Raw genomic sequence first — 16,275 nt, 5'->3', positions numbered from 1 at the left:
ACTGTTATTTAATTTAATTATTTTATTTCTAGGTAATTATTTTACAAACCCCTTTTTAATTATTATTAGCCTTAACCTTACATTATATTGAAAACATAAGCGAAATATTAACTAATAGTCTCTGTGGATCGATAATCTTTTATAACTACACGATAAGTCTGTGCACTTGCAGAAATAGCGCAACAAGTTTTTGGCGCCGTTGCCGGGGACTAATTTAGTCAATTTTCGCTAATTAGTTTTTAATTTGTGACGATTAAGGCAAACCCTTAAACCCTTTTTCTTAGGTTGTATGCCCAATACTCGTAACTCCGAGGAACCATTACAACAACCTATACCCGAAATAGAACGTTTTATTCATTTTAAACGTCGAATCCGCGAACTTCAAAACCTCTTACCTATGGCTAACAACGCACGTCCTCTTAGGGACTACGCCGTTCCTTCCGAAGAAGAACCTCATTCGAGTATCGCGCCCCCTAACATCGAAGCAAGAAACTTCGAGTTGAAACCCGCTTTGTTGCAAATCGTGCAACAAAACCAGTTCTCTGGTTCCCCTACGGAGGATCCCAACCTCCATTTATCAGTGTTTGTGCAGTACGCAGACACGATCAAAGCCAATGGTGTCGAACCCGAAGCAATACGACTCCGTCTTTTCCCGTTCTCTTTAAGAGACAGAGCTAGAGCTTGGCTCCAAGCTCTACCTTCGAACTCCATCACTACATGGAACGAACTGAAGAAGCAATTCTTGGCTAGATATTTCCCGCCAAGTAAGACAGCTATGCTAAGAGCCCAAATCAACGGATTTAGGCAAAAAGATGGAGAATCACTTTTCGAAGCTTGGGAAAGATACAAGGATATGATGAGACTCTGTCCACACCACGGTTTAGAACAATGGCTCATAATCCATACCTTCTATAATGGGCTGCTTTATAACACAAGACTAACCATAGATGCAGCCGCCGGTGGAGCACTGATGGATAAACCATACCAAGAAGCCACCCAGCTTATAGAAAACATGGCCCAAAACCATTATCAATGGGGAAGCGAACGCGCTGCTATGGAGAAATCCCAAACAAAAGGTGGTATATACGAAGTAAGTGGCATAGACCATGTCAACGCCAAAGTAGAAGCCCTTACTCAAAAGTTGGAGAGTCTAACCCTGCCAACCACATCCACCGTAGCTGCAATCCAACCAAATTGCGAAGTATGTGGAGTCCCTGGTCACGTACCATCTGATTGTGCTATATTAGCCGGACTCGACCAAGTGCATTATGCCGCTCTATCCAATAACTATAATCCTGGCTATAAGAACCATCCTAACTTATCTTATAGGAACAATAATACACTCAATCCTACTCAAGCACCTCCAGGTTACCAAAAGCAAGGAGCACAACCAGCCGTACCCTATCCACCAAGGAAGTCTAACTTCGATATTATGATGGAAAAATTCTTAAACCAAAACATTCACACTAATGAGTTGGTAAAACAATTAGCAACTAAGGTAGATGCCCTAGCCACCCATAACAAAATGCTAGAAACACAGATTTCCCAGGTGGCACAACAACAAGCAACTATTGCCGCTCCAGCTGGCACATTTCCAGGACAACCTGAGCCTAATCCCAAAGGGCATGCGAATGCCATACATGCTATAATCACAAGAAGTGGAAAGGAATTGCAAGGACCACCTGATTCTGGAGTAAAAAACTCAGAAAGCGCTAAGATAACCAACAAGGAAGCCGAGAGTAGTGAACCACCAAAAGAGCCTGAGAGAGAAGCCGAAAATCCCCAATTAGGAGATAAGGAGGGGACAACTAAAAAGCTTACACCTGCTGCACCACCTGTTTACAAAACACCTATCCCTTTTCCTCAAAGATTAGCTAAGACTAAAACTGAAGGACATTTTAAGAAATTTGTAGAACTTCTGAAACAACTAAACATAACCATACCTTTCTCGGAAGCAATAACGCAAATGCCCACATACTCAAAATTTCTTAAAGAAATTTTATCAAACAAGAGGAAATTAGACGAGGATAGTACAGTCGCACTTACCGAAGAATGCAGTGCCATATTCCAAAACAAAATGCCACCTAAACTTAAGGACCCAGGAAGTTTTTCAATTCCCTGCGTAATAGGCAACTACGTAATAGATAAGGCACTATGCGACTTAGGAGCAAGTGTTAGTCTCATGCCCCTCTCGATCAGCAAAAAGTTAAACTTGAGTGATCTAAAACCTACTAGGATGTCTCTTCAACTAGCAGACCGTTCAGTTAAATACCCTGTAGGTATCCTAGAAAATATTCCAGTAAAAATCGGCCAGCTTTACATCCCTACCGACTTCGTAGTAATGGACATTACGGAAGATTCATGTATTCCAATCCTTTTAGGAAGACCATTCCTGGCCACAGCAGGAGCAATAATAGACGTTAAGCGAGGAAAACTTACTCTAGAAGTGGGCGAAGAAAAAATTGAATTTATTCTTTCTAAGTTCATGCAAACACCCGCCGTAGAAGACACTTGTTACGCTATAGACATAATAGATGAGTGTGTTAAAGAGATAGAGAAAGAATTACCTAAAGAGGCGGAGATCCTGAAACATCCTATAGATATAGACAATAGTTTAACAGAAGATCCACCGCTCGGACCTAATTCCACGCTTGAACCTAAACAACTCTCTCTGGAACTCAAACCGCTACCTAAGAACCTTAGGTATGAATATCTAGACGAAAATATGAGTCGCCCAGTCATAGTGAACGCTGACCTAGACCCGATAGAAACGGAAAAATTATTAGATGTCTTAAGAAAATATCCTTCTGCCTTAGGTTACAACATCTCAGACTTAAAGGGGATTAGTCCCTCTGTGTGCATGCACCGAATCTTATTAGAAGAAGATGCAAAGGCTTCGAGAGAACACCAAAGAAGGATAAACCCTATCTTAAGCGAAGTAGTTAAGAAAGAAGTGCTGAAACTTTTAGACGCAGGCATAATATATCAAATATCTGATAGTAAGTGGGTCAGCCCTGTTCATGTAGTACCAAAGAAAGGAGGACTAACAGTAGTCAAAAACGAGAAGGGAGAATCTGTACCTAAGCGAGTGGAATCAGGATATAGAATGTGCATCGACTATAGAAAATTAAACAAAGCCACTCGGAAAGATCATTTTCCTCTACCTTTCATTGACCAAATGCTCGAGCGTCTAGCTAAACACTCCTATTTCTGTTATTTAGATGGATACTCTGGATTTTTCCAAATCCCAATACACCCCGACGACCAAGAGAAGACCACCTTCACATGTCCTGTAGGTACCTTTGCCTATAGACGTATGCCTTTTGGATTGTGTAATGCCCCTGCTACCTTCCAACGATGCATGATGGCGATATTCGCAGATTTTATAAACAATATAATGGAAGTATTCATGGATGACTTTTCAGTTTATGGGGAAAGTTTTGAGGGATGTCTCGCTAATTTAGAATTGGTATTACAAAGATGTGTTAAAGTCAACCTAGTACTAAATTGGGAAAAATGCCATTTCATGGTCCGTGAAGGATTAGTGTTAGGACATATAGTTTCTAATAGAGGAATAGAAGTGGACAAAGCTAAAATCGAAGTAATAGAAAACCTTCAACCTCCCAAAACCATTAGAGACATAAGAAGTTTTTTAGGACACGCAGGTTTCTATCGGCGATTCATAAAAGACTTCTCCAAAATAACTAAACCCTTAACCGGCCTTTTAATGAAAGACGCCGAATTCATCTTTGACGACAAATGTATGGAAGCATTCCAACTCCTCAAGCAAGCCTTGATTTCCGCACCTATAATGCAACCTCCTGATTGGAGTGAACCATTCGAGATTATGTGTGACGCCAGCGATTACGCCGTAGGAGCCGTTCTAGGACAAAGAAAGGATAAAAAGCTACACGCTATCTACTATGCAAGTAGAACTCTAGATGCGGCACAACTAAACTATGCTACCACCGAAAAAGAACTCTTAGCTGTCGTATTTGCAATCGACAAATTCCGCTCATATTTGGTGGGATCTAAAATCATCATTTACACCGATCACGCAGCAATCCGATATCTTATGAGTAAGAAAGATGCAAAACCAAGACTGCTAAGATGGATACTGCTGCTACAAGAGTTCGACCTAGAAATCAAAGACAAGAAAGGCATAGAAAATACGGTAGCAGACCACCTATCTAGACTAGATGATATTAGGAAAGAACATATCCCAATTAACGATGACTTCCCTTGTGATAGACTGATCGCTCAATTAGATGTCTCCTTCGGTGAAGAAAAAGCTGGCAAGGAAGAAATAGAAACCGCTCTAGTCCAAACTACAGCCCCCTGGTATGCTGATTATGTTAACTACATAGCTGCCGGAATAGTACCTCCTGAATTATCTTATCAACAAAAGAAGAAATTCTTCCATAATGTTAAACAATTCTATTGGGACGAGCCCCTTTTATTTAAAAGAGGCGTCGACGGAATTTTTCGTCGATGCATCCCCGAAGAAGAAATGGAGAGTGTCATTACCCATTGTCATTCCTCACCTTATGGAGGGCACGCAAGCACTTCTAAAACCGCTTATAAAATTCTACAAGCCGGCCTCTATTGGCCTAACCTTTTTAAAGATGTTCACACGTTTATTGCAAAATGTGACCAATGTCAGCGTACAGGAAACATCTCAAGAAGAAACGAAATGCCACTCACAAACATCCTAGAAGTAGAAATCTTCGATGTTTGGGGAATAGATTTTATGGGACCTTTTCCATCCTCCATGGGCAACAAATTCATACTCGTAGCTGTAGATTATGTGTCAAAATGGATAGAAGCTATAGCCTCACCTACAAATGATGCGCGAGTAGTCACTAAGTTGTTTAAGAAAATCATTTTCCCTAGGTTTGGAGTCCCCAGGTTAGTTATAAGTGATGGCGGATCTCACTTCATATCAAAACAATTAGAGAATTTATTAAAGAAATGTGGAGTGAAACACCGAGTTGCCACACCATACCATCCACAAACAAGCGGCCAGGTTGAAGTCTCTAATAGAGAAATCAAATCAATCCTTGAAAAAACTGTTTCCACTTCTAGAAAGGATTGGGCCGCAAAGCTTGATGATGCTCTATGGGCATATAGAACAGCCTACAAAACACCAATAGGGACCACCCCATTTAGACTCGTCTATGGAAAGTCATGTCACTTGCCGGTAGAATTAGAACATAAGGCCTATTGGGCAGTTAAAGCCCTTAATATGGATTACCAAGCTGCCGGAAGAAAAAGGATTTTAGAATTACATGAACTAGAGGAACTTAGACTAGATGCTTACGAGAATGCCAAGATTTACAAAGAAAGAACTAAAAAATGGCATGACGGGCATATATTGAGAAAAGAATTCAAGGAAGGGGAACTTGTACTTCTCTTCAACTCTAGGCTAAGATTATTTCCTGGAAAACTACGTTCCAGATGGTCAGGACCATTTAAAATAACTAGAGTTTTTAAAAATGGGGCCGTAGAAGTCAAGAACGGATCAAACGAGACATTCATTGTTAATGGGCAACGTTTAAAACATTACTATTTCCCTAACGATAGAGATCACTACTCAAGTTTAAAGTTAGATGATCTCCCACCTGAAACCTAGACTTTGACCGGATTATTGTCGAGCTACCGACATTAAACGAAGCGCTGCATGGGAGGCAACCCATGTTTGTATTTTCCATTTTTTCATATGCTTTATTTTTATTTTTAGTTGATCAGTACTAACTTGTATGATTGTTTTCTCTTACTGAAAATAGCAGATACTAAATTAATTTTAACGAAATGGAGGACAAAATGATAGTTAAGTTCAGAAGCGCCACACAGAAGCAGCGTTACGAAGACCTTTCCCACCGAGTGACATCATTCTATGCTTTTCCAGACAGTTACGCCTTAGTAGCTTTAGGAATTTCTGAGAGTGTGAGATTCTTGATTAACCAACTAGGTTGGGACCGCTTCACTTTTTCCAACCCACCCACCTACCGAAATCTGACTCTGGAATTCCTGAGTGCATTTAGGTATGAGCCGACACGTGGAAATCCCATACATGGAGGTCTTGTCAGTTTTAGATTGTTCGGAAAATCCTACCATCTTACCACCCGAGAAATAGCTGAATACCTAGGAGTGCCTTGTGGCCCAGATGCTTTCACCAAGATACAAGAAGATACTTTTATGGAAAGTGAGCTTCAACGCTTCTGGGGCAGCATTTCGGGCAACCCTAACTCACCCCCCGATGAAAGACTAAGCACAGCCATCCATAACCCGGCAATAAGATATTTCCACATGATTATTGCTCACACTTTCTTTGGAAAACCCCCCAACGTCACAACCGTCAGCAGGGAAGAACTGTTCATAATGTTTTGTGGATCACAAAGTCGACCACTCAATGCTGCATCCTTCCTACTTGACAGCTTAGCCAAATTCACCAAAGACCCAACTCGCCACATAGGCATTGGTGGTTTTGTCACCATCATAGCTAGAGCCTTAGACCTCTACACCCCCCTGTCACAGATTGACCTCTCTATAGGAGTAGAACCCATGGGAATTGAGTTTTGCTTCAACAACCACCTGATTGGAAACCTTGGCCCTGATACCTTCCAGTTATTGATCAACCTTGAGCCTGTTCATGAATTCACTCTGCCGTACAATGCCAAAACTAGTGTACACGATAAAAAGAACTGGCTCTATAACATGGAGGGACAAGATGAAACTGACCCCGAAACACCACCATTTTACTACATTCTTAATGACCCAGAACCACCACTTTTCTTTTACACACCTGCACCTCCATCACCCACCCCTACAGCTGCTTCTACCTCACCACCTGACTGTGGAGTTGCCATTACCGGCATGCAGAAAGAACTCGCTGCTCTTCGTACGGAGCTTGCAACTTTAAAAGGAGATTTCTATCGATTCATGGACTTAGTCATAGAACAGTTCGATCGTTGTTCGGACCAGATTCGCGCCATACAACTGCCTCCCGCTGCGCCACAACCTAGTGGCTGACGACAAACATCTGTCTATTTTCTTCTTTCGCGCCGAAACATCTATTGAATAAATTTGCGCGAAAGAAAACATTTATTTCCCGCTTTCAGTATTTTATTTTTTTTATGCATCCAAACTATTTAATTTTCCTGCATAAATTTCTCAATTAGATACAATTATTTTATTTTGGAATTTATAAATTATGCAAGTATTTTCATGTTAGATTTCCTTTCTCTGCATGTTTCATCTATCTATATATATATACTATTCAACTTAGTTAAATCTTTCATACTGGTTTGCTACTATGGTCAATATCTAATTATAGTATCCACATAAATGTTTAGTCTAGTCAAAACATTTCTTACACACTGCACAACAAGAAAATTTATCACCTCACATGACCCTATATGCCACAGGCTAGACTTAATTTTCTGCAAGTCACATGCACAAGTATCATCACATATGGCTAGTGATACATATATACTACGTACATGCACACTATATAATAATGTATCACGAGTGAACAGGCCAGCACCTTACATTGTATTAAAAAAACTTATGGCCGGCGCCACACACACATGCCAATAAGCATGTGGCGTGCGCCACACAACTTATGGCCGGCGCCATATACCTTGTGCCAAACTTTTATCCAATGCATGCAATAGTTACCACTATCTACTTGTCATGCATGCCATTATTTTGAAAACACTTTCATACAAAACCATTATGAGATGCCTGACAATTACAATTACCCACTTATTTATTTTTGATCAACTTAGAACATCAATGCTTCTATAAAGACAAGCTACTCAACACACAACCAACTCACCACTTCTACTAACTTACTAAATCAGTATAACTTAATATTTTCTCTTCTCCTATTCACGCTACATTAAAATCTCAATGGCAAACCAAGTGCCTTACCAACTCAAGTATAGGAAGGGAACAGAAGGAGCTAAACAAAATCAAACCTTTATGGCTCTCTCCACTAGGGAATTTGTTCCCACAAGGTATGCTGATAATGATTGTTTAAGAAGTTTAGGACTTTATGACAGTGTGAAATATATGCTTGATACTCTCAACTTAAATTTCTTTGTAAACCAAAGAAATGCTGCTTACTTTCCACTGACAATAGAATTTCTAAGCTCTCTTATTTTAAAAAATCCTGACAGTCCAAATGGCATTGCTCGTTTTCGTATGTTTAATAAGGAATACGAAATGACCTATGATCAAATTGCTAATCTTTTACGTATTCCTTATGGCGATGGTGTCGCATATAAAATGCCCGATAACGAGCAATGGGTAGAAAATGCTAGCTCATTTTGGCAATCTATAACGGGAAAAAACATGGAGAGTTTTGAAGGTAATGCCGCCTCCTCCATTCACAATCCCGCCATCCGATATTTTCGACAACTACTAGCTTATACTATTTTCGGACGGCTAAATTCTAACAAAATCAATGCCAAAGAGCTTTTCTTTATCTATGCCATTTTTAATAATATTCGAATAAATGCTGTTTCTTTCATGCTCTCCCATATGCGATCATATATTACTAAGAAGGGCGACATCATGTTTGGAGGTTTACTTACAACACTAGCTAAACTCCTCGGACACAAAGACGAGTTCGTCCCTCTTCCACCTATGCATCCATTTTACCTTGATCTTAACATGGTCAAGAGCATGAAATTGATTAAGGAACGGAGAAGTGGAGGTTTTAATCTGTTAATTAATAATACAGTGTGTCCTAATTTCACTCTTCCGAATCCGGACCGCACTGATGTTCGGATTCCTGCAAACCTCCTTTATAATACTAATGACGAGCCCATGCCTGATCAGGCTCCCACGCACATTACTGATGATGTTGCCGCTGGTGGGAGCCATAATTTTGTCCCACCTGCACACACCACATATTTTCCTAACACTTTTGCAGGTAGTTCATCATCTCGCCAAAACACCATGGACGAACGCGACAGCCTCGTTTATGCCATGCATCAACAACAAACGGAGATGATGGGACAAATTAACGCAATACAAATTCAACAAAATCAAATTCTACAAAATCAACAACAAATTCAGGGCCGTTTTGACCAATGGGATACGGTGGAGGCACAACGTCAACAACAACTTGATCGCGTCATTTATGGCATAAGCGAATTAAGGATGCAGTTTGACAACTTTCAAAGATACCAACAACCTCCACCGTGACTTGATAATAATCCCAGGTTTCACGTTCCTCTCCTTCTTTTAAGTCATAACATTGGGGACAATGTTGGATTTAAGTTTAGGGGAGGACTTTACTGTTTTTATTTTCTACTTTTCAGCCTTATTTTACTTTAGTCCAATTTCCCTTTTTGCAAATAAATTTTTTCGGGTTATTTTAAATTTTTTCCAATCTTGAGCCATAACAAAATTTTTTTTAGAAACAATGCACTTTAGATGTTCCTAAGTCATTGACGTAATTAAACTAAATCCTCTTATCAGTATGTTTTCCTACTAGCTATATCATTTTAACACCATAAATTTCTTAGTTATGTAGATCAATTTCGATACTTGCCAAATCCCGAATTTAAATTTCTTAAACTTTACTAATTCTTGAGTAAACCCAGTGGTAGTCGGCACCATCTACGATCACTATCTAAGTAGTAGAATCGACGAAAATAAGTGAATGATTTCGAAAAAATATATGTATAAAGATAGTATAAATCTAAAAGGGACTACGCATTCTAAGTTAGGTGACTCTCACCCGGTCATTTAGCCCAACTGCGAAACACCTAAAAGATGCAAAACTATCATTGGTTGAAATAGAAAAATAAATGAAAAAAAAGAAAAAAAAAAAAGAGAATCGAATCATAATCACTAACAGGTTCACTATCATGTGTGTGTGAATAGATAACGGGCTTAATGTGATTACCACGGGTTAAAAGGGGATGACGAAAGAAGAAATGAAAGTTAAGTTCGGGTAATGGCAAAATATATCGGAACGGTTTATATAAGGAAGAAATTCATGATCACTTTTGGTTTGTGTTTCCATGATATCTCTAGTAGGGATAAACAAGCAGATTTGAATGATTCGGTAGAAATTAAATAGGTGGCTTTGAGGATGTCTTTAGTTTTGTTTTCTCAATCACTAAATGTTATATCTTTTTGCTTGAGGACAAGCAATGGTTCAAGTTTAGGGGAGTTTGATAACACCGAAAAATGCACTATTTTATTAATATTATTTCCCTAAGTATCTTAATATTTTTGTCTAAATTATCCTAGTATTAATAAAATAATTATTGTTTTTTATGAAACTTACAGATATGTACCGAGACCAAAAAAAAAAAAAATACAAAGAAACAAAACAAGTGGGCCAGCCCACAGTTGAGGCCAGCAGTGCCGGCCACACAACTATGGCGCCGGCCACAAAGCAAGAGAAGTGGCGCCAGCCACATGAATCAAGGCGCCAGCCATGCAATTTTGCCACACAAATCATGGCGCCAGCCATGCATATTGTGGCGCCAGCCACACCTAAATTAAAGGAGCACATGCAAAAATATTAAACAACACATGGCGCCAGTCATGTGTTACGTGGCGCCAGTCGTGAGCGATTCTTCAGGAAAAAATATCAGTCCTCATCTTCGTTGAATCCTTATCTTCGTTGAATGAAATCAGTTACGAATCGTGGGGAGAAAGTAAAGGAACTGAAAGGAGAAAAAGGAGGACTTCAACTCCTCACTCACAGCCTATATATAGATGCATTCAGAATGAATTGAGGACCTTCGATGACGACAAGTTAGAGCTGAAGAAAAAAAAACACTTACTTTAAATTCTTAGAATTAAGTTTACTGCTTTACGTGTTGAGAGCTACAGCTTGCCATTTGTTTCCCGTTCAATTCCAGTTTCGGTTTTGTAAGTTACATTAATCAATATATTTAGTTTTATTTTCCAAATTCCAGTTACTGCTTACTTTAATTATTTTAATTCCTGTCTTGTTTTATTTGCTACTGTTATTGCATGTTCTTTAATTTTCCAGCACCAATATATCTATGTTTTCTTTTTCCAGTAACTGTTATTATTATATCATGCCTTTAATCGTAATTATGTCCAACTAATTTAATATAACTGGTATGTGAAATAGGGCTTTGATATGAGTTCGGTAATTAAACTGTGAACTAAATTTTCAAGTCTAGTTTTCTGTTTCAGTTTTTAAATAAACAATAGATTATAATTTTGCACGATCAGTGAAAATTAATTAAAGTATGAATTAACAGAACGATTGTTTGAAATTTATACTAGATAGTAAAAACTGAACATTAACTTTAATATCGCGACAGCTCTTTAAGGTTAATTAAATTATATTAGTTTTCAAAAAGTGTTTTATGAATTAATGATTGAGCGATAGCAAAACATCTTATTTATATAATATAATATAGTCCAATAGTGTGATGACATGAGTTCTATATTTTTAAACTAATATCGTTTTATGAAAACTAGACCCTTTTAGTAAAATTTAATTGATTTCCAAACAATATTTTTATAAGTAAATGTTATAGCGAAAGTGATACATTTATTTTATCATTATATAATATAACTCAATAGCGCGAAAGTGTGAGACGAATATTTTTAAATCAATTTAAAAGACTAAACTTTTCAAAACACAGTGTTTATTACCGAACCCATTGAAGTACCTAAAGTAACATTCCAGTTAGTTAAAATCCAACTTATTTAAGACCAATTCTTAATAGTCACTGTTATTTAATTTAATTATTTTATTTCTAGGTAATTATTTTACAAACCCCTTTTTAATTATTATTAGCCTTAACCTTACATTATATTGAAAACATAAGCGAAATATTAACTAATAGTCTCTGTGGATCGATAATCTTTTATAACTACACGATAAGTCTGTGCACTTGCAGAAATAGCGCAACATATACAATGCTATTGGAGAGTTTGAAGTCAAAGAGGAAGAGATAAAGGAAGGAAGGGAAAGCTCTATTGGAATTTGCAAAGTTGTGGAAGCATACTTGATGGAGAATCCACAAGTTTATGCTTAATTATTCTTTATTAATTTGGTTTTGTCTAGTATACACATTCATCTTATTGAAAGATGAAATACAAAATTTATTCAATTTTTCAAATATTAGTGTGAAGTGTCCACCCAAATATTGGGACAATATGAATTTGTAAGTGTTGAAGTTCTTAATAAGTCCTTAGCCATCAAGGGCATTCTATGTGGTTTGGTAAAATGCTTGTACTTGTTTCAACAAATTTTTTAAATATTTTATTTTATTTTTTTTGCTAAAGAATTTTTAAATATTTTATTTGTACAATATAATACTACATTTTTGAAGGTTAAAAAACACAAACTTGCACGCTGTAATTAATCACACTTGTTGATTTAAGATAGACAATTCAAATTACTCATCAATTTTAACACAATCAACGATCTTGGTTATTGATCTAAATTGAATGGTTGAGAGTACTAAATGAGTCATGCAGTTACTATGGAAAATTCAATACATTACCATCTTATGAGTTTGAAGAACTGATCATATTTAAGTATTAAACATTAATATTCAAAGAAATGGGCAGACCTAGCAGTATGAACACAAACTTAGTAATGCGCGAAAATAATTCTAAAAAATCGATTCACTTTACCAATTTCATGTGCAAGTTGGGCTTCATGAACCCAACTTGGGAATGAATAGTTTTCTTGTTTTTACCTTACCCATGGACAAGCCATGGGTAAAAATGTGTACAACTTTTCTTATAGTGTTAGTGTGTTAGGATTGGACAATCCTCCCCTTTGCGTCATGACTTTGAAGTAAAGTTAGGTGCAATCGGTATCAAATTGTTTGTACTTATACAAAACCTAACATTTTCAAAGGTCAACATGAATGCATTACCGTCACGAATTGGGGAACTCATATTTCAGTATTAAAATTCAGAATTGTGGTATTTCACCATGATACACAAGGCTTATAAGACTAATTTGGATAAACTTATTTGCCACTCATGTGCTAGTAGATGAATTCAAAAATTCTTTCAAAACAATAGGTGTTTTAGAAATCAAAATGCTAATGACATTTTTTTTCACATGTAATTGTTATACTGATTCAATTTAGCTTTCCCTTGTTCTGTTTCTTTCTTTTGGTTCCTTTTGATTATTACTAGTATACTGCTACCCCAATATATTCTCTTGTGTATAATCCTTTGAAGCATTTAATAATCAAATAGGTCATGTTTTTGGCTGTAATTTTCCTGTAAGATGACAGGAAATCAAATGAATCTAACTCTTGTTGATTTACAAGGGAATTTTCCCTCAGCCATTATCATGGTTGTCTCAATTACAACATTGGCTACAAGTTGCTTGATTCGCAAGCAACTTCCAGAACAAGTGTTTAGGAAGACAATTGAGGCTTGCGATCGAGCTCTTGCTCTTGTTCTTGATTTAGCAAAGAAGAAAGTTCTTGATTCTGTAAGTTTCAACTTACAAACTAAAAATTCTAGAGAGCATCATTACTCGCGACATTGAAGCGGAAGAATATGCAGATTTTAACGGTTCTGTATATCTTCCCACTATTATAGATGATGATTTTATTTCTATGCTTAATGTTAGTAACATTGTGAGATGAGAAGCACTGAAAGTTGTTAAATATATAGCAGCTAACCCGATGGATTCAAATGATGTCGAGTCAAGAGGATCCCGATTTCTATCTACAGCATAGTGGAATTTGACCAAATCAACATATTGTTCCGCTATAGCACTGATGCATAGTGACGTTTGAACAAACTTCTATTTTCTGAAATCCACAATTGATATCAGCTTATATATGCAACTTCTGTAGATCACATGGAAGAACACTTCTTTTTCTTTATGAATTATTATCTTACCATGATATTTACCATTTAAATCCAACCAAACTTGTCCACCATTTTTGTTGTTGAACAACATATCACCCTTCTTTCCCACTGCCCTAAAACTCTCAAGGCAAAATTAAGAGGCCTATCATGAAAAGTTTAGTCCATGATTCCTTTACACCAAGTTCACCCAAAATTGATATACAAAAGGTAGACGTCTCTTTGTCATTAAAGATCAAAGCAATAGACACATTTAATAGCAACAAGTTTCTCCTCATTACTAAAGAGTGAACACTCTTTTGCATGTTTGAAGGTATGGGTGTTGTAAGGAAAATCTCACTACTCCAGTTAAATGACAATATATAAATATGCTTCAGTATGCATATCACTTCTAGTCACCCGTGAGAAAGTCCATCCATGTACACTTGTTCATCATCCATAGCATGATTATGATGATGATGATGATGATGATGATGATGATGATGATGATGATGATGATGATGATGATGATGATGATGATGATGCATATCCACATCGATGTCGACACATCACTTTATAGTTATCTTTGACATGGTCATAACCAAATCCATGATAAAAGTATATTTTTTTATATAGATTGTTTTTTTAAATTGACTTTTTTTTCAAATATTTTTTTTTTTGCAAATATATTATTATTAATAATAATCAGGTCTCTGCACAAGATGGATTGAGACCCGTTAAAGAGAAGCTACAAAACCAAGATGTCCGTAAATAAACCGAACACCGATGAAAATACCAAAACATATACCACCTAATAGAGGTCTAATTCTAATCTTATTCTTAGAAAGACACTCCAAGCTTCCAGACTACCAGAGAAGATATCAACCCGATCCATAGAGATGCCACTAGACACTAACTCCCGATCTCGAAACAAAAAAGTTGATGGGCACCGATAGAAAGAAAACCTAGGCAGATAAGTCTCACCAAGTAGACCGCCTCCAATCCACCAACGCGTAAGAGATCAACTTGACACTAAAAACCTGCAAATTTCAACAGATTTGGAAACCATCAAAGACTTAAAACGAATCCTGCAAATCTCAAAAGATTTGGAAAGAGGTCGGAGAATCAAGTATCGAAGAAAATCAATCACACGGCATCAACCACACACCAACGCCAGATCCAAACACCACATCAGTTTCACATCAATTTTTTCTTTTTTTGATAAAGTTTCACATCAAATCTTAAATTCATTTTATTTTATTTGGTCAAGATTCATTTATTTTATTTACTTCAATTAAATTTTCTAATCGTACATCTAAATATATTCCATACCAAAGTTTTTGTGTGTGTTTTTTTTTATTTTTGAAATATTTATGTGTTCTTATTTTATGTATTTGTTAGCGGGGCGCGTTTCGCGCGCCTGTCTGTGTCTATTATGTAACTTTATGTCAAAAAAATAAAAAAAATGTATGCCTTATGTTATGGTGAGTTTGTTAATAAAAGATTTTTGTTGTTGAAAAAATATGTTACGGTGAATTTGTTAATAAAAGATTTTTACTGCTATCCAAAATCAAGGGTATTATTGGTATTATGAAAAGTCCACACCAAAACTTTTGTATCCTCTTTATATATTCCTCACCAAATCTTCACATTGATAAAGAAAAATATGTCATTGTAAAAAAAATAATTCTTTCATGAATTAATAATAATAATAATAATAATAATAATAATAATAATATGTCTTTCAGGAACATGGATTGTGGGTATACCTAGCTTTCTCTACCACTACGAGCCTACAAGCTTTGATTTGGTTTAGCTTTCAACTAGAGGTGGAAATAGGCTAGACTGAGTTAGATTTTGTCAAACTTGAGTTTGTCCTGTCAAAAAATTGAAGGACTGAATCTAAGTGATGACGGATCGTCACACTCTCATAATCCATGCTTATTTGAGGGACATTAGACTCATTTTAGAGGGTTTTAAGCAATAAAATCAAGAGAAATCAACTCGGAAGCAAGGTTACTTGGAATACAAGAAAGCAGGAAATTATGCAGAAAAACACAGTTTTGCACTACGCTGGGGGCGTGGTCCATCACGCGCAGCGTGATGCTTATCACAGAGAGACCAAAAACCAGCTTTGATCACGCGCAGCGTGGGGACTGTCCACGCGCGGCGTGAAACTCTGACCTGAGGAGACTTGCTCACTGACTTAGTCACGCGCGGCGTGAGATCTATCACGCGCGGCGTGAAGGAGAAAATTGCACTACGCTGGGGGCGTAGCCCATCTCACGCGCAGCGTAGTGTTAATTTCAGCAACCACGCGCAGCGTGGTAGATCTCACGCGCAGCGTGGTTGCAGTCAGTATATATGGAAAAGTCAGTTTTCTGGATCTGGGTAGGAAAATCTGCTACATTCATCTACTTTTCTGGTTTTGAAGCTTTC

At 37.2% G+C, this 16,275-nt stretch overlaps 1 protein-coding gene and 1 non-coding gene across 2 annotated transcripts in view; one reads left to right on the top strand and one right to left on the bottom strand.

Moving 5' to 3' along the window:
* Positions 1 to 12,268, top strand: part of LOC123883832 (pathogenesis-related protein STH-2-like) — a 29,894-nt gene extending 17,626 nt beyond the window's left edge. Inside the window, exon 4 of the mRNA XM_045932775.1 lies at positions 11,925 to 12,268. Within this exon, the coding sequence (XP_045788731.1) occupies positions 11,925 to 12,050 (126 nt within the window). The 3' untranslated portion in view covers positions 12,051 to 12,268. The remainder of the gene's footprint in view (positions 1 to 11,924) is intronic.
* Positions 776 to 882, bottom strand: LOC123887766. The gene has a single exon (XR_006801764.1). It is a non-coding gene; the product is annotated as a small nucleolar RNA R71 (small nucleolar RNA).
* Positions 12,269 to 16,275: the final 4,007 nt, after the last annotated feature.

Source organism: Trifolium pratense, linkage group LG5 (genome assembly GCF_020283565.1).
Source record: "Trifolium pratense cultivar HEN17-A07 linkage group LG5, ARS_RC_1.1, whole genome shotgun sequence".
Classification (NCBI taxonomy): Eukaryota; Viridiplantae; Streptophyta; class Magnoliopsida; order Fabales; family Fabaceae; genus Trifolium; species Trifolium pratense.
Note: the sequence above shows the minus strand (reverse complement) of the source record. Positions and strands in the feature narration are given on the sequence as shown.